This window comes from Malaya genurostris, chromosome 2, assembly GCF_030247185.1.
Source record: "Malaya genurostris strain Urasoe2022 chromosome 2, Malgen_1.1, whole genome shotgun sequence".
NCBI classification, from domain to species: domain Eukaryota; kingdom Metazoa; phylum Arthropoda; class Insecta; order Diptera; family Culicidae; genus Malaya; species Malaya genurostris.
The window spans coordinates 289,262,751-289,290,031 of record NC_080571.1 but is presented as its reverse complement, the minus strand read 5'-3'; the positions used below and the strand labels follow the sequence as shown (position 1 = coordinate 289,290,031).

Sequence of the window (27,281 nt, the reverse complement as noted above, 5' to 3'; positions counted from 1 at the left end):
AAATTGTGAAACTGTGTTATAAATTTAAATTTTTTTAGAGCAAATTCAGCAACTGCAAGATTCATATAGGTGGTCTATAATATAACTGAAACTGAAACAAACGTATCCCCAGCAAGCCGTTTTAGTCTTATTTATTCGAACAGTTCTACTGTCAAATTTAGAACTGGTATACGCTGCCGTTCTATATTTTCTATATTTGAAACACAGATGAAACGTTGCTGGGGCTGCCAGTTTATTTTGTTTCAAATTCTAGATTTGAATATCAAAACTAATTATGCATCTAGAACTAGAACACTCCTGAACATGCCCTTACAACGTTCTTTTTCGATTTGTGCCGACCACAATGACCAAATCTGGCAGTGTGGAAGTAGTGCTGCGACAGTGTCATACTACATATATCATTCACAGCTACCCATTAGCTCTATCTGTAGTGTAGTCATCAAACTCATCCGTGATGACGATCACTATCTTTCGAAATATCCAGTCGAGTTTCCGAAACACATCACTTTTGCTTGATATACTGTCAACAAACCCGGAAGTTAGTACCAGTCTTCACAAAACGAAAATGAGACTTCATTGTTAATTTGTATCCGACACTCTTCACATTCGACTACTTCAACAGGTTCCAGCCGCCTTACGGTAGACCGTAGTTACAGTCTATTTTCTGTTTGATACACAAATAATCAAATTATTGGAAGGAGACCTGTTTTCATGGGTGGCTTCCGATGTGCACTTATAACCTATAATTTCGATCAGATCTAATATCCTAAAAAATTTAATTCCCGTGCTTTTCAAGTGTCTTTTAAATTCATCAAAGTATACACGCACTTTGCGAAGACCTCAAATCGTTGAGAGTAGAAGTAGAGGAGTTTCCAGGAGGGCTGAACGATGTGAAAAAAGTGGCTAATTGAAATGGTTTTATTTTAGAAAGTCATTAGAAAAAAACAAATATGTTTTCGATACTAAATTCTGATAATCGGACTGATAAAAAGATTCGAACTGATGAATTAAATGACTGCAAAACATAACACCATTTCGAACAATTTACATAGAACATAGATATTATATATCTAAGTATGGTTACGTTAAGCTATTTAACAAACATCGATGAGTATTGAATTTTTTGGAAGTCACTTTCAATATGTTCGAGCACCAACAAGCCTTAACGAAGACCACTCAGGGCAGTTTGTTTTGTTTACATTTCCCAAATCTTCAGTATGCAGTAACCAAGGTTATGGTAACTGTTATTTAAAATAAATAATCTATCAACTTGTGTTGCCAGTTTCAATAGTTTTTCAGCCGATTTCGTTTTGACATTACCAGTTACTGAGGGGTAGTTAAATTTGCGATACAGTTTCGATAGCCGAGTGGCAGGTCGTGTCGTCGGTCAAAGTGTGCAGATTATCTGTGACAATGTATTCACAGTGTGATCATAGTCGACAGACAAACAGTTGATGACGGTACAGACAAATTTGACTGTTTCTGAAACTGTTGTGCAGAAGTTGTCTGCCACAGATTCTATGACATCCAAAAACTTATTTATTTCATCCAAACACAAAGCAAAACCGACGACACGACCTGCCACTCACTTTTAAAACTGTATCGTAAATTTAACTACCCCTCAGTAACTCGTAATGTCAAAATGAGATCTTGGGAAATATGTTTGAAACTGGCAACCCAGGTTGATAAACTGTTGATTTTAGAATAACAATATCCTTGGTTACGTTTGTTGTTCAATTGAAAAATGTGAATGAAACAAAACGAATCAACGAGTATTTCACAACGATTTTATCGCATGTCGCAAAGGAAGAAGACGAAATTACAAATATAATAGTATTATGGGTTTCATAAAATTGGTTAGCTCATATTCCATTTAACAATTTTTGTTAAAAAGGTTTCAAAATCGTCTGCTTATGCACCTATGCTTGAAAAATCCAAGTGGATGGACGGCCTTTAAGATAGGAAAATCATCAAAAAAGATTAAATTAAGGCAGTGAGCCTTATTAAACAAAACTTTAAATAAAAAACGTGCTTCATCCACCTAGCAGTGAGATGATACCTTTTTTTATCAATCCGCATGTTTTTTGCATGAATATTCTTCGGTGTTTCAGTTTTCATGACATTATTTTAATGACCGTCGTTTTAAGCTGTAATTTGACATTTTAATCACTCATTACTCTATCTAAAAGTGGGACAATAGATTAAACATTCCATGATATGTCGAAGTAAGTTCCACTTTAGAGTTTACGGTAATTTAAGGTACTTCCAGAGCCGGTATTCAGGAACCAGCATAACCCAAACCGATTCGTATGGCCATATGACGAATAAATTGCAATAGTTTTGAGTCCAACTTTCAAGCTTTTCGGGACTATCATCTTCTATATCGGTTTGAATTTTAAAAATTCATCCTCCTGTAATTTCAGAATCGGAAGTCAGCGTTGGATAAAATTAATTAATTTTTTTGTGGGATTATAAGTTTATTTCAATTTGAATTTTTGTTTCTGAAATTCGATTTGGCTTTATTTGAGAAAACGATTGAGCTTTGAGAAACGATTCGATACTGGAACCGGAATTCGAAAATCGGTGTAGTCAGACCGAAGTCAGACAAATTCACCTTAGTAGTTTACATTTGTTTCAAAATGTTTAAAAATCAGTGTAGACATCTTTGAGAAATCGTAGTGCGAATTAAATTTTTGGGTACCTTCCGAATCGAAAACTGAAAACCACTAAAACTGAAATACGTTTATTTGGTTGTCGACTATTCTAGTCAGCAAATGTTAGATGATTCTTAGATTTAATTTGAATCTTAGATCGGTTCAGCCATCTACGAGGAAAATTTATTTATTTTTAATTCGTTTCACATATCATGCTGTAGTTCCGGAACCAGAAGTCGGATCCAAACATAATTCAGGAATCTTGTTTAGGAGCATATGAATTTTCATATGAATCTGAGTTTGTAGAAAACGGTTGAGTCATCTTCGAAAAAAGGTAAAAATTTGAGTAAAATTATTTGTCACATACGCATTTGCTGATCTCGGCGAACTGATTCGAATGGTATATGGGTGTTATGTTCTTCCAGCATTTATTGCTGTAAGTAGTTTAAATCAATATAATTATGAAAATGATCTGAATTCGGAAGTACTGCCATCTTTCCAATATGTCATATTCGAACGATTATGTTGCCAAAAACGAACCGTGCTGAAAATCGGTCCGAGGCAAAATGTCATCAAAAAGGATGCTGTAGACAGTCTTTTTGGTACTTAGAAACAAAATCAATTAGCACAACCAACAAAATGAAACAGTTTTGCTATTGATATTGCTATTGCAGGATTTTAGTCAATTTTATAGGGTTTTATATGATTCGGCCATCGTACTTTAAACGATAGTTTAAATTTTAAATACTTATAATTTTAGAAATGGCAAACATGAAATTTTAAACATTTGCGCAAAGTTCAGAAGCTCAGGAAATTTGGCCTATCTTTGGAACCTAAATTTGTGAATTGGTCAAGCGAACTCTACGAAAAGTGAGTGAGTTCCATTTTCGAGTATATGACCACTATCTCAGGGATAAAAAGCCGGGAATCAGGATAGCCCAAGACTTTTTGGATATGATGCTGCGGCTCTTTAGTTCTATACACAAATATTGTTTATTTTACAAAAAAGTACTTAAAATCGATCGAAATCGATTAACGAGTATTAGACCCCACTTTTATCTCTCAACCACGTGTACTATCTTCTCACCGAACCGCGTTGTCAATGTCGTCATTTTCGGTCGAAATAATGAAGCTTATCGCATATTTCGTAGAATTCTTAATAGAAATTACTACTGAATTTTCCGAGCTCCTCCTTCACGATAAAGTGCAATTGACCTCCAGAGGCATAGTACTGGAACGTTTTGCTTTGTACTTGGATGAAATAATTATGAAAAAAAATAATGAAATTATGAAAAAAAGTATTAACTACTCCAAATTAAAAGTGCTGAAATTTACATATTTGAAATTGTTTTCTAGGTTTTGTAAATATTAACCGAGTTTCCAATAGCTTATCGTTCGTTCATTAGTTCGTTAATTGAATTGATTACAAAACGTTTGGTAATAAAAATTTTTTTTTCAATTATAGAGGTTTTAACATTAATGTCATTCGCCTCTTCGGGCCAGAAAAACTTTCTGACCCTATGTGCGGGGTTGGGAATCGAACCCAGGCGGGCTGCGTGAAAGGCATCGACTTACCCATCACGCTATACCCGTCCCCGTAATAAAATTGTGGATCTGTCAAAATCTGAACTCTGCCCCAAAGGGAATTTATACCGTTATATTCTCGTTGCAGTTGAAAACTGGAAAATACTTCCAGCGACAATCATTATTATCACATTATTTTAAGTCGATCCGACCAGAAACAGCTGAGTTATCGAGGTTGGAGTAAAGTCGTTTTGTAGTTTGTTTAAAAAATGGAAAAAACCGAGTTTCGTGTTTTGATAAAACATTGTTTTTTAATGGGTAAAAACACCATGCAAGCGAAACAATGGATTTAAAAATGTTATCCGGACTCTTGTCCAACAAAAGCAACGATTTGTCGGTGGTTCGCCGAGTTTAAACGTGGTCGTACCGACACAAATGACGCGGAACGCTCGGGTAGACCTGTGGAAGCCGTTACACCGGAAAATGTGAGTGAAGTGGCTCTTTGCCGATCTTAAAAAAATGCTCCAGAGAAAAAGATTTAGCTCAAATGAGGAGGTCATCGCTGAAACTGAAGCTTATTTTGAAGCGAAAGACGTTGGAACCATTGTATCACCCTAGAAGGTGATTATGTTGATGAATAAAAAAAATTTTGCAAAAAAAAATGTTGTTTCCATTGTTAGTCTCGGGACTTATTGATCCATGTGTTATGTGCATATAACCTTTGTATAAGTTGTGTCTATGAGAATGTATGTGAATACTCCACACAAGGGTTTTGGTATATTGCAACCTAGTATGAGAATCATCAAGTCGAATCATCTATTCGATTTTCTGTGATAATTGTCAACTTGCGATTCTCTCTTGGGAAATTCCACACAGCACCAAAAGGTACCAAATGATTAAAATCAGTCCAAAGTTCAGGAAGGATACAATCAAAGCACTTGACTGGGAGCTTCCCTCTCACCGTCGTATTCATTTATTTCCGACTACTATTTGTATCAAACGTCACTAAATCAGTGAAAACTAAGATACTGATAAGAAATAAGAAACTGAACAACCAAAGTACTGTAACAAAGATGAAATATTTTATTATAGAACCACTTGAAATGTAAATCATACAGAGATGAAAAAAGGAAAATATGAACTTAAATGAAATGACTACCATTTGTTTTCATCGAATAGCCACGCATTGACTTTGCACCATTTCAATTCCTACGAAGAAGTCGAAAATTGGATGTCTGATTGGCAAGGTATCCACAAATTGCCAGAAAGATGGTCACTATTTCGACTATTTTTTTTTTCATTCAAAATAAACGTTTCATTTTAACAAAAACACGCTCACTTCATACTTGGTTAATAAATAATTTTTAGCTACATCGAAGAGCTTCGGTTTCATTTTTTTTAAACTGTGGAAAAGTTCAGTATTTGAAATTTTCTAAAATAATAACCAATCCACCGTGCGTCTCCGGAAAATTTTTCTAAAGTTTGAGCGATTTCTATACACAAACATCCGTTTACGAACACTTTTTATACGTTACCTCTTTTTACGTAACTCTTTTTACAAACCAATTCACAAATAACGTAATCTTTTTTTACGAATCAAATCCCAAATAAAGTAAACTTTTTTTACGAACCTACTTCGTAAAAAGAGGTTTTGACATACATCGAAAGCGATTTCCGACTCCATGGAAGCTACTACAATATGGGTATTTTTGGAACGGGTTTAAAGAGTAGATTCCGGAAAATGATGTTTGAGGTATTCTGGAAATCCAAGATGGCGACTTCCGGTTGATTGAAATTCCTCGAAAACCCTTGCAATATGGGTATTTTCGGAGCGGAATTGATGAGTAGATGTCGAAAAACGATATTTGAGGTGGTTCTTAAATCCAAGATGGCGACTTCCGGTTGATTGATACTCTTTGAAAACCCTTATAGTATGGGTATTTCCGGAATGGAATTAATGAGTAGATGTCGGAAAACGATATTTGAGGTGGTTCTTTAATCCAAGATGGCGACTTCCGGTTGATTGATATTCCTCAAAAACCCTTACAATATGGGTATTTTCGGAGCGGAATTGATGAGTAGATGTCGAAAAACGATATTTGAGGTGGTTCTTAAATCCAAGATGGCGACTTCCGGTTGATTGATATTTCTTGAAAATCCTTGCAATATGGGTATTTTCGGAACGGAATTGATGAGTAGATGTCGGAAAACGATATTTGAGGTGGTTTTTAAATCCAAGATGGCGACTTCCGGTTGATTGATATTCCTTGAAAACCCTTGCAATATGGGTATTTTCGGAACGGAATTGATGAGTAGATGTCGAAAAACGATATTTGAGGTGGTTCTTAAATCCAAGATGGCGACTTCCGGTTGATTGATATTCCTTGAAAATCCTTGCAATATGGGTATTTTCGGAACGGAATTGATGAGTAGATGTCGGAAAATGATGTTTGAGGTGATTCTTAAATCCAAGATAGCGACTTCCGGTTGATTGATACTCTTTGAAAACCCTTATAGTATGGGTATTTTCGGAATGGAATTAATGAGTAGATGTCGGAAAATGATATTTGAGGTGATATTCCTTGAAAACCCTTGCAATATGGTGTAGATGTCGGAAAATGATATTTTAGGTGTTTCTTAAATTCTTTCCGAAAGTACCCATATTGTAAGGGTTTTCGAGGAATATCAATCAACCGGAAGTCGCCATCTTGGATTTCAGAACCACCTCAAACGTCGTTTTCTGACATCTACTCATCAATCTCGTTCCGAAAATATCCATTATGTAAGGGTTTTCAAGGAATATCAACTAACCGGAAGTCGCCATCTTGGATTTAAGAACCACGTAAACATTGTTTTCTGACAGCTACTTATCAATCTCGTTCCGAAAAAACCCATATTGTATGGGTTTTCAAGGAATATCAAGAAACCGGAAGTGGCCATCTTGGATTTCAGAACCACCTCAAACATTATTTTTCGACATCTACTCATCAATTCCGTTCCGAAAATACCCATATTGTATGGGTTTTCAAGGAATATCAAGAAACCGGAAGTCGCCATCTTGAATTTCAGAACCAACTCAAACATTGTTTTCTGACATCTACTCATCAATCCCGTTCCGAAAATACCCATTATGTAAGGGGTTTCAAGGAATATCAAGAAACCGGAAGTCACCATCTTGGATTTAAGAACCAACTCAAACATTGTTTTCTGACATCTACTCATCAATCCCGTTCTAGAAATACCCATGTTGTATGGGTTTTCAAGGAATATCAACTAACCGGAAGTCGCCATCTTGGATTTAAGAACCACGTAAACATTGTTTTCTGACAGCTACTTATCAATCTCGTTCCGAAAAAACCCATATTGTATGGGTTTTCAAGGAATATCAAGAAACCGGAAGTCGCCATCTTGAATTTCAGAACCAACTCAAACATTGTTTTCTGACATCTACTCATCAATCCCGTTCCGAAAATACCCATTATGTAAGGGTTTTCAAGGAATATCAACAAACCGGAAGTCGCCATCTTGGATTTCAGAACCACCTCAAACATCGTTCTTTGACATCTACTCATCAATTCCGTTCCGAAGATACCCATATTGTTAGGGGTCGTAAGCAATCTCAATAAACCGGAAGCCGCCATCTTGGATTTTGAAACGAGCCCAAACATAATTTTCTTGCACTTACTCTTCACATCCGTTCAGAAAATAACCATATGATGCACGGTTTCCAAATTAATTACACAAAACTTTTTTTACGAACCAAATCCCAAATAACGTAAACTTTTTTTACGAACTACCTCTTTTTACGAACCCCCGTTTAGTTCGCAAATGGAGGTTTCGGTGTACCTATTTTTGATATTTATGAAAAAGGTAAAAACCGGAGCACATTTATATTCCTTCTTTAATTGCTTCCAAACACAACACACCAAGTAACAACGCAACGAACCTCCGTTTGTGAGACCAGATCGATATTTTATCATAATGCAACATTCCGTGAAAAAGTTCTCTGCCCCACAAACTTTCTTCCAATGTGATCACTTTGTGCAGAAAAACTGCCATAAACAGCTCACTACCCATATTTAAGGTAGCGCTTCGCCGTGGTCACGGGAGTTCGCTGCCTATCCCGGGGTTTCACGCACTTTACCCAAAATTGTGAGAAAACGGGAAAGAAAACGGAAATTCCAAGAACATACGATTCTAGATAATTAATTTTTCTATCGATTCGTATATAAATTGTGCCTGATAAACATTTTTATCGAAAGATTTCGTGCGAGTTATAAAAATAAATGAGTTTTTCCTTATTCTTTCGCACGCACACAATGTCAACGCATGCATTGGGGTGTGCAAAATGCTACATGCGGTAGACGCTAACAACATTTCTTTTGTTTTCGTTGTCCGTTCTCTCTGCGTGAACGTTGAATATAGATGAGTAGAAAATGTAAGTAAGTGTTACTACTTTGTAAAATAATTTCTATTCATGTTTCAGTAGAACCAGAAATCAGTAATGATTTTCATCGCTACTAGCTTTGACGCTTTGTTGAAAACGTAGCACATCCCTACATATGCGAGTTGTTTATAGCGAGAAAAGGAAAAAAAGAAAACCAAAATTTAACAAAACTCGCACGAAATCTCACGAAAGAAAAGCTTTCTAACTGATATTTTTCGCCAAATGCATAGTAAAATCATTTACCTACAATCGTATGTTTTTTGAAAAATCAAAAACATACGATTGTAGGTAAATGAAAAATGTTTTTTGAAAAATCAAAAACATACGATTGTAGGTAAATGATTTTACTATGCATTTGGCGAAAAATATCAGTTAGAAAGCTTTTCTTTCGTGAGATTTCGTGCGAGTTTTGTTAAATTTTGGTTTTCTTTTTTTCCTTTTCTCGCTATAAACAACTCGCATATGTAGGGATGTGCTACGTTTTCAACAAAGCGTCAAAGCTAGTAGCGATGAAAATCATTACTGATTTCTGGTTCTACTGAAACATGAATAGAAATTATTTTACAAAGTAGTAACACTTACTTACATTTTCTACTCATCTATATTCAACGTTCACGCAGAGAGAACGGACAACGAAAACAGAAGAAATGTTGTTAGCGTCTACCGCATGTAGCATTTTGCACACCCCAATGCTTGCGTTGACATTGTGTGCGTGCGAAAGAATAAGGAAAAACTCATTTATTTTTATAACTCGCACGAAATCTTTCGATAAAAATGTTTATCAGGCACAATTTATATACGAATCGATAGAAAAATTAATTATCTAGAATCGTATGTTCTTGGAATTTCCGTTTTCTTCCCCGTTTTCTCACAATTTTGGGTAAAGTGCGTGAAACCCCGGGATAGGCAGCGAACTCCCGTGACCACGGCGAAGCGCTACCTTAAGTCTGTAACCAGTTTTATTTGTCTGATCAATGTAATCACAATACTGTGTCTGTCACAGTCAAACATAACAACTGTCAAAGTATTGACTGTCATTTAACCAAAGATAAACTCAAGATGGAGTGGTCATCGTTTTTATATGTACCAGTGAAACAAGACCCCTCGATAACATCGGTTCACTGTCAAAAGTTTTCATTGAACTACAACTTTTCGTTCAATTTGAATGTTGCTATGCACTACTTCAATTTGTTTATCTTGCTAATATTTACTAGAGTATAGTCGGAGTATTGACATTTCACATTACGTTATATATCAAATCCTGCTCACAAAATATACACACATAAAATTGAATATGACTTGAATATTCAAAATCAATCAGTAGGCATTTGAAGTCTGAGGAAAGCTATGGCTGTAGTATGTTTACTGGGAGATAAATTGAGAAACTGAGTGGAACCTCTTTCTAGACATACAATTTCATGTTGAAAATTATTGTTTGAATTAACAGTACTTATATTTCATCCTTTTATTTTCAAATTTTAAAATCATCAAAACACAAACTTTAACTTTAATGACATCTCTTTTACTTCTTCAGATTACTGCTTTTTCATTAGACCGTTCATGGCTCAATGGGCACGTTATCCCGTTCTATATCATTTTGATTCTAACACCGGTGAATTGTTTCCCGTCCGCACTTCGCGTTCTTCATCTTTTGAAAAAATAAAAGGATAATGGCATAAGTGGGTTAAAATCTGCACACGATAGATTACTTATACATCAGTTTTTGTATGAGTCGCAATTGAGAAAATGTAACCTGGGGATTTTATTACAGGCGTCTAAGAGCCTGAACAGTTGGTGTAGTCTTAGATGATTCTGTTGCAATCTATCGCCTAGTTCAAGAGAACATTACAATTAGGAGAGCAATATGATGATAGTTTATGCACATAAAGCACCGTTTCACTCAACGCTGTTGTAGATTTACGAATATCTGACAAGTTTATGAATTCTGTGCAGGAGTAACAAAGTGAAAAGTTGTCGTTCAAAAACAAACGATGTATCAACTCATATTCTATTAACTACAAACTTAATTCACCAAGCCGTTCGATTTTAGACAAACCCTGCGATTATAGAAAGTCAAACCGCAAACGACGAGCAAAGAGAGATAGTAAAACACTGAAACTGATTTTCACCTCCAGTTATTATTATTTATAAATACCAAATAAGTTCTCCATAGATACCATCGTTACCATTGAACTTCATGGGTTGAGGGGTCAAGCGATGGATATTTACGAACGGTTCACCGGTTCACGATCTGTGACCAAAAATTTTTCAATGGCTTGTATGGTACTTAGCAATCTTGAGTTTATCTTTGATTTAACTGTGAATAGTGTGATCACATTGCCAGACCAAATTTAAACTGCTGAAAAATTACTTGTCTGTGGCAGATAAACTGTGACAGATAAACTGGCTAACCTGATCGTAGCTTGATGAGTAGTCTAATTTTATTTTACCACCTCAATTTTGAGTGTCACCCATGCCAAAGTTTATCAAGTATAATCAAAGATTTCTCCACGTTTTATATTGCTGCCTTTTGTTGCTAGCATCTTTGAACAGTAGTACTTCAACCATTGGAAAATTCTCCCGGGATGCGTTTGTTGTCTGGAGCACTTTTTTCGGCTGAAAGGCCGTGAAAGATAACTGGCATAATTGAATTCTGTTTCCCTTTGGAAAGGTCCAAAATTGGATGTCATCACGGCATGTCGTCTTGCGAATCCCCCTGTAGGCTTATGTTAGCAAAAGTGATTATAGCCTTCGGAGTGAACTTGTCCTGCCCCTGTCAAGTAAGTGTATCGACCTCACGACGACATATGGTGGGTGGAAAAATTGGTGTTTGTTGTTCCCGGGGTACATTCACGGAAGTCGAAAATAACGGGTTAAGATTTACTTTGAAAAACTTCGTGTTGGGTGTGTGTAACATGTTTTCCTGTAACAATCAAAACTTCTAATAACAGCTTTGATATTGTTTGCAGCTAGCTGCTTTTATGGTATGTGGGGCTATACCGTAAAATAGATCGGTAATTGATCGGCTCAATGCAAAAAAATCGGATAAGTGCTACTTAGTTTGGAAAAACGTTCTTCCGGAGCAAATGTTTTTACTCGGCTGTTGCTTTAAAAGTGTTTTTATGCTGGTTTAAAAAAATTGTTTTAACTAAAACCTTGCAAAATCCGTTACAGATTTTTGTTCTCAATTTTTCATTTGATCATTAAAAAAGGTGGTTTTTACAAGTACGGTAAACCAGTTCCTTTCTCTGAAATAGGTTCTACTCTTTCTAGACTGTTGCAAATGATAAATAAATAGAAAATTAAACCGCATGAACCAAAATACAACTCAGATTCCAAATGGTTTTGATTCTGCAAAAAAAAAATCCGTTCTTTTTATTCTAGCGTTAATTTACCAATTCCAACGTTGTAGCTTGCCACACATATTTCATTGTTTATAGCGGGCGAACAACTTCTAGCTACAATGCAAAACTGGTTTCCATTCAAAATTTAATTTAATTTTTCGATTGTCATCCTTGTTCAGCGAGTGAAATGTTCAGAACTGCGTTTTGTCGTACTTTTCGAATTGATACCGCTATAAATCGTAATAAAAGGAAACGGGTTGTGCACGTGGTTCCAATTGAAACTGTCTGATTTTTTGTTCCGGGGGATGGGTAACTCAGTAAGGTATTGAAATGCGAGTAACTACATCACCAACCCATTAGGATTCATTTTGTTTTTTTTTCGTAACTGTATGTAACACATAGCAGACAGCTATTAATGTAATTTAATCTGTACTGTACGATCGTAGTCAGTCTTTTTCGGACTCGAATTTGTATTAGACATATCAGGGATTTCCTTTGAGTCGTGAGGATATTCACTGGGCGGCTTTGAATTGTGAAGAAGGTTAAATTCGGATCGAACTAAATTCGTAACATTTCATAGGAGAGGAGAACAATACGCTGTGCCACCCATCGCCCCAATACAGTATCTGATAAGAATTCCATTGTCAGGATGTCTAGAAAAATACAATAAAAATAAATTCTCTTCTTTACATGCATCACCACTGGAGCATTCATGGAATCGTGGTATAACATTCCTTCAGGTCAAGTAGGACCCGAGCGGTAGTCCCAAGATGGGGAAATGTCGTGTGAAAGTTAACATGGGACAAAGTAAGTGGATGCTTTTGGAAGTCGGTTTCGGTTAGTCGTCCAAAAAAAAAATCAATTCTTAATCCAATTAGTGGCGTGATAATGCCCTTCGCTTGTCATTCACACTGTCTGATTACAATATTTTTACTTTGGTTTATTAGGATAGCTTCTGATACGAATTCCGGCTTCTTTTTTGATACAAACGCTTGCTATCAGCAATAATACATTTGAACTTGATCATTTATCACTTTCTGAAGTGATTGCACAGAGAACAGACTTCTAAGCTAGTACAAACTTTTTCAAAAAAGCTGTGTAAAACATACTTCATGGTAGTGATTGGCTCATCCATATCAAAGAAAATTGAGCGCTAATGAGTTTTGTCGTTTACGTCACAAATCTTTAAAAAATGCACACAAAGACATTTTTCTATCTCGTCGAATGGTATATAACACTAGTGGTCTCTGCAGCTCTGGTCAAGAAAAGATAGAAAGGTAAAACCAAATGTAATGTGCAATGAGCTTAGCTCGGTTTACAAAAAGAATATTAACTAGTACAACCTTTCGCAAAACAATTGTTGTGCAAGAATTTGCATGCATGCATTTCCGGTTCTCATAGTTGGCATTAGGCCGCTTTTAAGAAGAATTCTGACATTTTGAACCTGAGAGTGTAAAAGTCTAATATTTTGTTATGATTGCTGTCGCCATTACTAATTTATAGGATGAATAAAGGACCAACGATAGGATGGATAAAAATCCATTGAGATGAAATTAGGAGCAGAGTAGTGAACACATCATAAGTAGTTTTAACTGTTTCATGAATATTAGTTGAATTTCAAAAAATGTGAATCAATTTTCAGCGTGGAGCAAGGCGAATGAAGTAGTAATATGAAAAAGTTATAGTGATTTCAGTGGCTAAATCGGGGTTTTGAGGCGACATTCTTACAAATGAGATGAAATAGGGAGCACTTACCCTAGTAATGGTTTTTCAATTTGTTAGCCTACTGATCTTACGTAAAAAAAAAGGTCAAAAATAGCTCAAGACGAATGAAATTTTAGACACTATTAGAGCAAATGCAGCAGCTGCAAGATTCATATGGGTGATCTACAAGGTGAGATGAAAAAACTGCAACAAAGTAAAACGCCATAATTTTTTCATTTTTTTTTTAAATTTTATTGAATGAAAGCAAAAAATGTCGGAAATAACATCAAATTTGAGAATCGGTTTAGATTTGTTCGAATTGGCCACCTTTGGCACGAACTATGGCCTTCAAACGGCCAATGAAACCATCACACGCTGCCCGAAAGTGGCTCTGCGGTATTTTGTCCCATTCTCGGCGAAGCGCTTGCTTGAGATGATCGACACTTTGGTATTTTTTAGTGCCAACCTTGCTTTCCAAAATACCCCAGGCACAATAGTCCAACGGATTGGCATCCGGAGATTTTGGTGGCCATTGTGCGGTGGAAATGAAGCGAGGAACCTCATTTCTTAACCATTCTTGGGTGGCGCGTGCTGAGTGCGATGGTGCTGAGTCCTGTTGGAATGTCCAAGGTCTGCGGCCGAAATGTTTGCGTGCCCAGGGCTTCAGAACTCCCTCCAAAATATTTTCGCGATAGATTTGCGCATTTATTTTGACCCCACGGTCGATGAATACGAGCGGCGAGCGACCATCGGCTGTTATGGCGGCCCACACCATCACCATGGCCGGCTTTTGAGTTCTGGTGGCCAACCGAAGTTGCAAATTTTCAGCTGACCTCTCTGGCAAGTAAACACGATCATTTTGTTTGTTTACAAACTGCTGGATAACGAATGGTTTCTCATCGGAGAAAACCAAATTCGGCAGTTCACCACTTTCGGCCAAGCGAAGCAACTCTTTAGCTTTTTCGAGTCTAACTTTTTTTTGCGCATCAGTAAGATCTTGCACTTTTTGGAACTTCAATGGCTTTAGTCCAAGCTCATTTTTCAATATTTGCCGAATGGCATATTGCGATATGTTCAGCTCACGAGCCATTTTTCGGCCACTGCGACGCGGATTTCGTTCAATTCGCTTCTTCACTTTTCGAACCATTTCTGCCGATGTTGCTGTTTTTTTTCGTCCACTTCCTTGACGTCGGGCTACGCTACCAGTATCACGGTAACGAGCGATGGTACGAGACACAAAAGATTTATTCACTTTTAAATGCTGGAGGGCTCTAACGATAGCCACTTGTGGTTTTCCAGCCAAATGCAAAGCAATCACACTATCACACTTGAATTCCATCACAAATAACTTTTTTTCTGAAAAATTCCCACCAAAATGCTTTTGTGCGCTTGTAAATAATATAATGAGCTGTCACTAGAATAAATCTGACAGCTGTGGGACGAGCGGTTTAGAAATGACAGCAGTCTGAAGTTGGTTGCAGTTTTTTCATCTCACCTTGTATAATATAACTGAAACTGGAACAAACGTATCCCCGGCAAGCCGTTTTAGTTTTATTTATTCGAACAGTTCTACTGTCAAATTTAAAACTGGCATACGCTGGCGTTCTATTTTTTCCCTTATAGTGATTTTCACTGTCGGCTAGAAAAGATTGCGATGCGATAAGATAGCGTCAAAATGCCGCAAAGATAGCGAAACTGTCATTCGAATCGATTCAACCCCTTCGATGTTACAAGCCAGAAAAAATATTTTTTTAAATTGACCGTTACAATGACTAATTTTTTATTTATTATTTAGAAAACTTCAGTCATAATGAATTCATATTGATAATGCGTATGTGGCAGATTACGGCTACAAGTTGCACGGATTTTTTAAGCGTGTGCTATTTATTTGACATAATGTACGATTCAGACGATCCGCCTCCTTCCGTCACCGTCACCGGAACGTCAGCTTCCGTCAAAATTAGTTTAATATTTTCTTTACCGGAACGTTCACACGTTCCGTCCGTCAAGACGTTCCGTGATGGTGACGTTACGTGTGAATGGCTCCATAAGAATGCATGTAATCAATGTTGACGGTGCCGGTGACGGAGATTGACTGTGACAAAAGAAGACGGATCGTCTGAATTGTACATAATGGTTATTTTGTGCTTAGTATGTTCCCTTTTCATTTATATTTTGTATCGACGCCTTGGTTTTCAAAACCTCGTGCTTTATTCGATTGTGCTATTTGTCTACTCTAAAAAGTTGGTCGTCTTTGACAGATATACATTTGTTGATGCTTTCGATGAACAATGAAATAACAATTGTCGTTAAGAAATTTTACCAATTTTTTGGCAGCGATGCCAGGTGAAATTTTAGGCGTCTGCGTATTAGAAATGGTCCTATGCGACATCAATATTTAGAAGTATGACGAAAAAACCAAACGAAAACCCTACAGCAATAGCAAAAGTCATTAAAATGGACGATTGTTTATGAAAATTTCGAGAATCAGCAAAAAAGTCGGCTTAATTGCAAAGTCTGCTAACAAACGAAATTGCAAATTTACATACCAATCTGCTAACCTGGCATCAGTGGTTCTGACGCTCATTATTTCGCTATCCTGCGACGATTCCGTCGCATTCTATGTCCAGCAGAAAACCACTATATTTGAAACACAGATAAAACGCTGCTGGGGCTGCCAGTTTATTTTGTTATAAATTCTAGATTTAAATTTTAAAACTGACATAAATTTTGCATCTACAACTAGAACACTCCTGTACATGCCCTAAGGGTTCTAAATGTATAATTTATGTCAATTTTAAAATTTATATCTGGATATTATAACAAGCAAAACTGGCAGCCCCAGCAGCGTTTTATTCGTTTTTCAAAAATACAAAAAATTTGAACGGCAGCGTATGCCAGTTTTGAAATTGACAGTAGAACTGTTCGAAAAAATAAAATTAAAACGGTTTGCTGGAGATACGTTTGTTCCAGTTTTAGTTCTATTGTAGAACGCCCATATAAAACTTCCTGCTGCTGAATTTTCTCTTAAGGTTGACATTGGAAAGTTTCGATAAAATGCTATGATTACACGTTTTAGCACAGAGAACAGAAAACTAAGTAGAGATTTCAATTTGTGTAAGAAATTTAACGGTTTTTTTTAAAAGCAATCACCACGTAGCAGTTCTTCAGTAGAGGTGCATCGAACAGTCCAGTAATCCCTTATGGGCTCTTGCGTTCGAGCTTTCATACTTCGAGTGATTTTAACGGATTTTTACTTGTATGCTTTACACAGCTTTTTTTAAAGATGTTTATAGTAGCTTGGGTGTCTAATCCTTTCGTTGAATCTTGAATAAAAACAAACAATTTGATTGGACATGCACAAGCATAAATTTAGCGTTACGTTTCACTGAGTCGTACGCAGCTTTGAAATCTACAAATAGATGATGAGTCCGCCAGTTGTACTCCCGAAACTTATCGAGAAATTATCACACGGTGAACATCTGGTCCTTCGTTGAACGTCCTTTTCGCCAGCCGCATTGGTAACGGGAGGCAACTAAAATTTTGGAATTTTTTTTCTCATGATGTCAAAAAAAGACAAACATACTTGGAGAAGATCTGATTTATTGAAATTGAAGATACATTGTCCATTGTTGAAAAAAAATAGTGAACATTTGAAAATGGTCCGTAATCGGATGTTCGGCGAAGCTTCCGTTTGATGTCGGAACAGGAGCGTTGTACGGCCTTCATGTCAACTTTGCGAATGCATCTCTTGATTATATTAATCAACTGTTAGCAATTCGTGGCTCTCCTTTTATATTTGTACACCAAGGAGCTCAAACCCCCGAAGAAATCTTCGATTAGGCGACACTGAGGTAGATTTATCGGGTTGTGGTTTTTGGGTACAAATGGGATCGAATGGGTATTCAGGAACAATTGTTTTTTTTTTGCACAATGCGATGACGCTTTATCCGGCCAAAACACGTATTGTCCATCAGCATGATGTTTTTGAAAAAACGGGATCAAAACTTTCTACAAACATTCGTTCTGGTACACATATTGATTGATTGTCAACCCAGATGGCTTGAACCATGGCTTAGAAATGCCTTTCTCGGAAATTACAATATACAGCATCACTGTCTGTTCAAACTTATGTTTAAACTAATATTTTATGTTCGGATGTACAGTAGAACTATCCGTTGAATAGTATCGATCGTTTGCGGGAATCTAAAAAACAGATTGCGTAAATTGTTTTCTGAAACACATCAATTTATCAAATGGCTTATATTCATATCGCAATGGTATTCATGGTATATGGATACATCTCACCATATTGATTTTTGAAACGCGCTTAGACATCATTTTCCGATATCTAATTATCAAATCCGATCCGAAAATACTCATATTGTAATAGCATTCAAGGATTATAAATAAACCGAAAGTCACCAGCTTGGATTATATAACAACCTCAAACATCGTTTTCCGATATCTACTCATCGAATTCGTTCCGAAAATGCCCGCATTGCACAGTGGTTCAAAAGCGCAATTTCACGCTCTTAATTGATAACTCATAGGAACGTGGTTTTTGAGGTACAGTGTCTTCAGCAAAGTTGCTCAGAATGATAGACGCCATCTTTCGCAAATTTTATTTATGTGATTAATCCCCCTAAAGTGAGATAATAATATTATTTTAGTTCAGGGCCAAAATAGGGGCTAAGTTGTGAAGAGAGTTATTTCAAACAAGTTTGCTGAAGGTACTATTCCCGTAACTTGAATTACACCATGATATAATGTATTTTCTGAAAAAGGTGTCCTAAAAACAGTTTTTTGTAAGAAAATACATATATTTTCAATTTATATGAGTTTTTCATGTTATACAAAGTTTTTCATTCTTTAAAAACTACACAACGAAATAGAGCCATTTTTCATGTTTTTTTTTACAAAATTTCAACTTGTCTATCAACAAAAGGCGCAGGAAGGTGCAGATCAGACTACTTATATATTAAACTTATTCAAAAGAGCTTTCATACCGTGGTTGAGTTACTCGACTGCGATCGTCTGCAGGCGAGATATGTTCCTTTCAAATATCCTTGTCCTTGACATTTGCAATGATAATATTCATTGTATATCAGATCAGAATTCAGTATATATTCGTTACCATGGCAACTCTCACAATAAATGATTTTTTTGGACATCGAAGTCTACAAATAGAAAAGTTTAGTAATCATTGCAAACGTTTTTTGAAAGTGAGATAAGAAGCCACGACTTTGAAAAAAGGCAATCATCATGTCGAATTACGTTATGTCATTTTGCTATAGAAAAGCCCTGCTGAAAAATATCCTCTATTCATCAATTGAAGTGGAAATCGATAAACGCTTGCTATATTGTACTGTTCACAATGATTAGGAAGTTTCTTTCATACAGATTTCGAGAGTATTATACACGCGAGCAATACAAATCACTTTTAATCGGGATCCCATGAATTGGTTATTAGTTTCATCGGATCCTTTGGTTACAAATATTCTTGAATGGCCAAAACAGTCCAAGAAGAATCTGTCGGACGATGCTAAGAGTCTTTTAGCTGGTTAAGAACATTGTCAGCTATCATAAAATAAATACAAATAACTAAAAAATGAGTTTTGGTCATACTTTTCACTACCAGAAGTTTCGATTTCGATTTGATGATTGCTTTTTTCAAAAGTCGTGACAAAACAGTTACTAAACTATTCAATATATAGACTTTAATGTGCAAAAAAAAACATATTTTGTGGCATTTGTTCTTTTCACGTAGTAGGTTCGTAGAAAAAGTTAAAGTTATTTAATTCGTAAAATGAGTTAGGTAAAATGTGGTAACGTAAAAAAATTAGAGGGTTGTTAGCAAAACATGACCGATCACGATTACATTAAAAATGAAATAATTCTAAGGTACCCATAATAAATACCAAAATAAAGATGATGATGGATGCACTAAAAGTCACAAATTACAAACTTGCTCTACTGTTAGTGTTTACATTTTTGGCGAATGATCAAAATGACAATTAGATTCTTTCAGAACAATTGATTCTCTATTTTATGCCTTCAACAAATTTTTACATTTGAAAATTTTCGGATAATATCCATTAAATGAAAGTCAATTATGATGATTTCAAAGTTACTTAGAAGATCAATTTTGGATACGAACAACCTCAAGATATAAATCTGGACAAATAAGTAAGGATTTAAATGATACATGTACAATCGCTTATCTTGAGTTTATCTTTAATATTACATTTTATAGCATCTGATAATTCTATATAAGTTAGTCTGTGCAACTTATTTGTACTCAATTCCGAATCTTTTGAAGCGTTTTATTCCTGATGGGACAACAGCTTGTTCAAATCGATACTGCATAACGATTTGCATTGCATTATTTTTGCTACACTTAGTCAGGATCCCTTCTATAAGATTCTTGGAAGCAAGATTAGACCAAAATATTATGCTAATCAATTTCTAACTATTCAATTAGGTTACATGATTATTGTTTGGTTTAATAACAGGGTCTGAGGGATTATGCTGAGAGATAGTTCCTTGTATTTAGCCACATTTAAGGAAAAGAATTATCTATGATTATCATCATAACACAACTTTATACTGAATTTATTTGCGCGCCTCCGTGTTGTTCGTATGTAAATGGAGATGGACTTTTTCGAATCAAGTTAAATGAGGAAAATTTATCAATAAATCACAGAGATACGAGCGCTTCAAATTAGGTTCGAAAAATCTATCGCCGATAATTCTAAGTTGGCCTGCTAGTTACCGGAGAATCAAGATAAGCCATGGGTAAACTAAAGCAGAAATGTATTCGGGCATATATTTATCGATTCCCTTTTGTGCTATAGTTCATACTGCGCAAATCAGACTAGAGCTTGACATCATTCACTGAGACTGTCATTGGCTCGAGAAAACATAGGTCAATTCAATCCAATCTTTTAATGGTACGTAATTGAAATAATTAAATCACGTTACCGCATAAGTTTAAGTTAAATGTTTCCGAATCGATTGGTAGTTTCAAATTATATAAATTCATCAACAAATGACTGAGTTCTAAGCGTTCAATTTTAAACACACCTAGCCTCGTACAGTGAAGAGTTAGGGTGAAGCCAGAGTGGGAGCGACAAGCGACGCGAAGCGATGCGATGCGAATATTAAAAGACCACACGGCGAAGCACGACCGAATTTCGTCCACTTAAAAAAATAAACATGCAGGCCACAGTAAATACGATACGTTGCGTAGCGACGAGCGATTTTCAGAGCGACAAGCGACCAACCACCACGTGAAAAGTTTTTCATGCGATTTACGAGCGAACAGAAGTTGAATTACAATCTAGTCATCATCTCACTGAACGAGCTACTTGTTTCATTCGCAGTCAAGCATCAACTGAAATCAAGAAATGATTTGCAGCATATATTTATAAATTCCTCTTCGAACTACGCAGAATGGTGCGGTGTTTTAATGCATGACGCAAGGCCTCCTATGCCGAAAAAGAAAATGACCTCAATTTGGTCAGCTGGGATTGGTGGATGAAAACATAGGTCAATTCTAACCTTATTTTCAATAGTATGCTACAGAGTCCGGCACTTGAAGTGTAACCAATTAAAAAGGCCATAAATTCAGTTTGGAAAATTACTTTTACTTAATTCAAAGTACAAAATGTGTAAAAATAATACAAAATTCAGAATCAATTCACTTTTGCTCGATATGACCACCTTTTGCCTTGACTTGATGACTTGAGAGAGCGAAGGAGTTGCTTCGTTTGGCCGAATGTGACTTGCAGGTATTTTGGTCCACTCGCGGACAATAACTTTTTTCAGCGCCTCGAGACTGGTGTATCTTTTAGTTCGGACTTTGCTCTCCAAAATGGCCCAAAGAGAATAATCCATTGGATTCGCATCTGGTGAATTCGAGAGCCATTGTGTGGACGTGATGAAGTTCGGAACGTAAAAGTAATTTTCCAAACTGAATTTATGGCCTTTTTAATTGGTTACACTTCGAGTGCCGGACCCTGTATTGAAATACTGAAACGACTACTTGGTTGTTAAATTATATCAATCCATCAACAAATGACTGAGTTATTAACGTTCAAAATTATGACGAAATAAGGTTACGCGGCTAATGAAATGACCCTCGGCCCCGTATAGTGAAGATTAAGGAATTTGTAATGCCAAAATGTGTTCGTAAGCGGAGGTTCGGGTGTACTGCGAACAAGGACTTAGGCGTCTCGGAGAAAATAATGCGAAATTCGTTTTTGAGGGTTTTTGGTCACTAGTACTTCTACAATCGGGAGCTTGGAACCCATACAACAGAACTCGATGCTTTTGGCCACCAATCAATATAAACTACAATTTGAAACAGCATCAGATTTCAATCACATATCATCCTCTTACTCCGGAACCAGAAGTCGGATCTGAATAAAAATTCATTAGCTAACTATGAACCTGTGTAACGTTTCAGAAGTTTGTAAACACCGGTCTGAGAAAATGAATTGAGTATCGTTTTAGAGTTTTTGATCACTATTTTCTTTTTTTCCGGAACCGGAAACTGGAAACATTTTTTGGTAATCAACTAATAAGACACGCGAAATATAACAATTATATGGGTAGTTCACACGATTTTTTCGTATTTAAATCGCTATGTATAGAAAAATGCTCTTGAAATTGATTTTTTTCTCTTATTGCCCTATAATTCCGGAACCAAAGTCGTGTCAAGATAAAATTCGGTGGCGTTCTATGGGATCGTAAGCCCATCGAATTCAATCTAAGTTTGTTAAAATCGATTCAACCATCCAGAGCAAAATTGAGTACTTATTTTTGCAAGTTTTTATCCCTCTCACTGACCTTCTCCTGAGCACCAATATGAGAGGCTATTCCACGCTATGATTGAGGAACTGGAAGTCGGAGCTGGTTAAAATTTTGTAGCAACCTACACGCATAGATAAATTATCATTTCGCCGAATTCTTTAATGGTCTTAATATCGTGATTGGGAATTATTAAAAAAGTGACAAATGAAAAATGATTATGCTTACTTTCGTTTTGCTGACCTACTTCTGAAATAATCCAGAAAGACTTGAATAATGTTTGTAGGTTTATTCATGAACCTCAGAACGGAATTCCCAAAAAACTTGTTGACTTTATTAGTGTATCTACCAGGCAATTGTTTGCGACATTTACCGATAACTAAGTGCAAATGAAACAATATCTAATACGGCTTCGCCACATCGTTTTGTTCGTATGCAATCCGACCTCGCTACCGCTCGTTCGGACCTAACTGAAGCAAAGAAATCTAGCTTTGAGTAGACCGGGCAAACGAGGCGGTTACATGTTTGTTTGTACGAAGCCGCCGCTTTTTGTATTTCCGTCTTTCCGTCTTTCCATCTTTCCGTTTTTCCGAAAGTTTCGCCGGAAGTCGTTTCGCCGAAAGGGTCAATCGAAGGGTAATTTCGAATACATAATATAATTTGTTAGGAAACAGCAAATTTTGGTTATTTATCAAAAATATCTATTGTTTTTATAGCATCTCGATAATTGATGTGGTGCAGCCACATAACCGCAGCCAAGATGGCTCGGAGGCACAAAGCCGCGGAAAGACGCGGATAAACTAGAAAGACTAGAAAGACTAGAAAGACTAGAAAGATTAGAAAAACTAGAAAGACTAGAAAGACTAGAAAGACTAAAAAGACTAGAAAGACTAGAAAGACTAGAAAAACTAGAAAGACTAGAAAGACTAGAAAGACTAGAAAGACTAGAAAGACTAGAAAGACTAGAAAGACTAGAAAGACTAGAAAGACTAGAAAGACTTGAAAGACTAGAAAAACTAGAAAGACTAGAAAGACTAGAAAGACTAGAAAGACTAGAATGACTAGAAAGACTAGGAAGACTAGAAAGACTAGAAAGACTAGAATGAATAGAAAGTCTGCGAAAAACTAGAAAGACTAGAAAGACTAGAAAGACTAGAAAGACTAGAAAGACTAGAAAGACTAGAAAGACTAGAAAGACTAGAAAGACTAGAAAGACTAGAAAGACTAGAAAGACTAGAAAGACTAGAAAGACTAGTAAGACTAGAAAGACTAGAAAGACTAGAAAGACTAGAAAGACTAGAACGACTAGAAAGACTAGAAAGACTAGAAGGAATAGAAAGTCTGCGAAAAACTAGAAAGACTAGAAAGACTAGAAAGACTAGAAAGACTAGAAAGACTAGAAAGACTAGAAAGACTAGAAAGACTAGAAAGACTAGAAAGACTAGAAAGACTAGAAAGACTAGAAAGACTAGTAAGACTAGAAAGACTAGAAAGACTAGAAAGACTAGAAAGACTAGAACGACTAGAAAGACTAGAAAGACTAGAAAGACTAGAAAGACTAGAAAGACTAGAAAGACTAGAAAGACTAGAAAGACTAGAAAGACTAGAAAGACTAGAAAGACTAGAAAGACTAGAAAGACTAGTAAGACTAGAAAGACTAGAAAGACTAGAAAGACTAGAAAGACTAGAACGACTAGAAAGACTAGTAAGACTAGAAAGACTAGAAAGACTAGAAAGACTAGAAAGACTAGAACGACTAGAAAGACTAGAAAGACTAGAAAGACTAGAAAGACAAGAAAGACTAGAACGACTAGAAAGACTAGAAATACTATAAAGACTAAAAAACCAGTTATGAAAAATGTGAAAACAAACAATAACCCTTTGCTTTTTTTATTCCATATTTTCAGACGCTCTTCGTTGATCCAGGTTTACCGTCGGGCGTGCATCCGGCGCGGTGGAAATTGTGACCATCGGCCAAATGACTGCTGCTACAACAGTTCCTGCCGGTGCAATCTGTGGGGCTCGAATTGTCGATGCCAACGGATGGGCCTGTTCCAAAAGTGGGGATAAACGGTATGTGGGAGGTCCTGGATAGAACTTCTGGCCCCGTTGTTGGTCCTTCCGGTAGTAGAACTGCTGCTGCTACACCAAGGACTAGCAATGCCGGCCAGTGGTGATGGCGATAACAAAACTGCTTCCGCACAATGGCTCACGATTTACGGTTTTACGAAGGGATTTTCGATCGATTCGACGAGTAGCGAGGAAAAAATGGCAAAGACTTACATGCGGCAAACTGAAATACACAAAAACATCCACACACAGGTTTATGACTAACTAATTTATGATGAAATCTGGTTCATGCGCTTTTAAACTAAAATCAAACCGGAAACGAATTCATGGAACGAGTTATGTACTTCAATGTTGACGGCAGCAGAGATGGGAGTAGACTTAGCGAGCAGGTTATTTGAAATGAATACAAGTTTTTACAAATGCAAAAATAATGATAATGATAATAATGATAATGATATGAAGGATAATAATTATATACAGAGAGAAAATATTGTCTGCGTTATTCAGATTTATTGTTTTACTGTTAGTAGAATCATGAGTTAAGCGAAAATGTAGTGCAGGCCGAGGAGAAATCATTCCCCTAAACCGTTAACCTAGAGCAGCTATAACAGAAGAATGAACTTCAAACTACAAAGAAATTTTAAAAAAAATCAGTACTATGAACCGGTAATCAATTATATACTTACAAATAAGAACCCACGACGTTGAGAAGCTAAGCGCATCAACTTTGTGAAAAAGATGTTTATTGTTAATTTCCTATGTCCAGTGGATTTTGATACGACTAATTTATTCGCTGTTTGTGTAATGGAAACAGATGAGTAAAACTAAACTATTAAACACACAAAAAAAAAACAAGTAACAAAGTTATGTTATGAAGAAAACGGAAACAGTCTTAGTTCTAGGCGTAACTAGTGGTTAAAGGAAAAGTGATCGGAGTGCGGTTCCCTTCGGTGCACCGGACAGTCCATCGTCCGGCAAAAAAAAGCAAAACCAAACCGTTTCCCAGCCTCTTAAAACGAAAGCGTTAGAGTACCGACATTGGGAAAAGTTCTCTGAAGCACTTTTCCTGTATATTTACTTATAAAAATTAAACAAACATAAATACAAATAAGCTTGAGCACATTTATCAGACTTCCTCTCCGATGTTCTTATACATGTGTGTAGTTATAGGATTTATCTCCCATTTTCCAGCAACTCTGTAATCACCCACTTCTATTCGTTTTAGTAAACCATGTACAGTAAAAAAAAGCAAAAAACCATCAAGAGCTTAGTATGTATCATTATGTTGAACCCACCGAACCAAACCGATGTTGACATTTCGACAGACCTTAGTCTTATTTTCTTCTTCTGCCAAACTCTGTCTCTCGGCTAGGAAGACGACAATCCCCACTCGGATGCTGCTGCTTCATTTACTTTTCGGTTGGTCGCATGCCGGCTTTCATTTTCCATCCCCAACAAGTCCGGTTCCGTTTTGTAGGCCCAAAATGGGAGAGAGAAAAAAACCGGGATTCCTCCCCCGACGAAAGCATGACATCAAGGATCTCGACTCGCGACCTTCCAGATAGTCATAAATCACTAGCCGGCACGTCATCATCGGTCATGTCTCGATTGTCACAGCTATTACTTTCATCGTTTGCCAAACTCAGTCCCCAGCCAGTTCCGGCATTTGGCAATTATGAGCTAAATATGTCCTGTCTCTCCCCATGAGCCACTCGGCATCCCCTTCGAATAGCTCCTTCCACTGGGAGCAAACTTCGCTGCGGGGGCTGACGACGACGACGGCGACGACGGCAACGGTGACGGAACAAACTTTTCACTGTCACTCTGCTAATAGGACCGGAACACAAATTACAGATGAATACTTATTGAAAACTTTGTTTCTACAATGCCTTGTTGACTCCTACTCCTATTCGGTTTCGTTAAGGTTCGTCAAGTTACAGTCTCTTGTCTAATTTCCAACCTGTTGCGTTTGCCAATATTTCAGCATGATTCTGGTGGTGGTGGTCGCCGAAGCGTTTTGCTTTTGCAGTTTCTGTACTGGTTGTATGATCTCTAATCATTATATTGCAGTTAACAGCCGCCCTTTGTAAATGTGTATAAAGTGTAAAGATTACCTAAAACAACCGAGAAGAAAAAGAAAAACAAACACGCAAAGGAAGAGACAACAAAATTAAGTGAAATAAATGAAATTATAGTAAAAATAAAACTAGAAGCAACTGGCTCGCGTCTGGTTTTAATTTCTCAGCTTGATGGTCTATGTATATTGGCTTACAATGATTGATGACAGCCTTTCTGTGGGGAGGGGGAAGGGGATCTTGTGACGCCTGGTATTTTGGTCTAATTTTGTAAGGGCATCTGCTGAGAGAGAAAAAAAACAGTTTACCAGTAAAGCCCAGAGTAGCATGACGTCATTGTTAGACATGATGATTATAGCTGTTACGCTTAATCCAATCAGTCGACAAACAATTTCGAACACGTTCCTCAAATTGGATGGAAAAGTTTTTGTTTTCATTGAGTTTGAATTCAATTAGGAAAATGTTTGCTTTTTCAAGACAAAAGAAACCGAAGTTCGATCGCAGTAGTCGAGGACGTCTGCGGCAGAAGTTTTTGCCTTTCTCATATAGAAAGGTTATGCAATCACTGTGAAAACCGACTTTTGAACCGAGGCTCGAGTGTCATATACCATTCGACTCAGTTCGTCGAGTACGCAAAATGTCTGTGTGT

The 27,281-nt window shown here is 36.7% G+C and overlaps 1 protein-coding gene across 2 annotated transcripts in view; it reads left to right on the top strand.

The window, feature by feature from the left end:
- LOC131430502 (U8-agatoxin-Ao1a-like) overlaps positions 1-26,801 on the top strand; it is an 89,251-nt gene extending 62,450 nt beyond the window's left edge. For both annotated transcript variants that reach the window (XM_058595537.1, XM_058595536.1), the window contains one exon: positions 24,395-26,801. In XM_058595537.1, coding sequence (XP_058451520.1) covers positions 24,395-24,557 — 163 coding nt within the window. In that variant the 3' untranslated portion in view covers positions 24,558-26,801. The remainder of the gene's footprint in view (positions 1-24,394) is intronic.
- Positions 26,802-27,281: the final 480 nt, after the last annotated feature.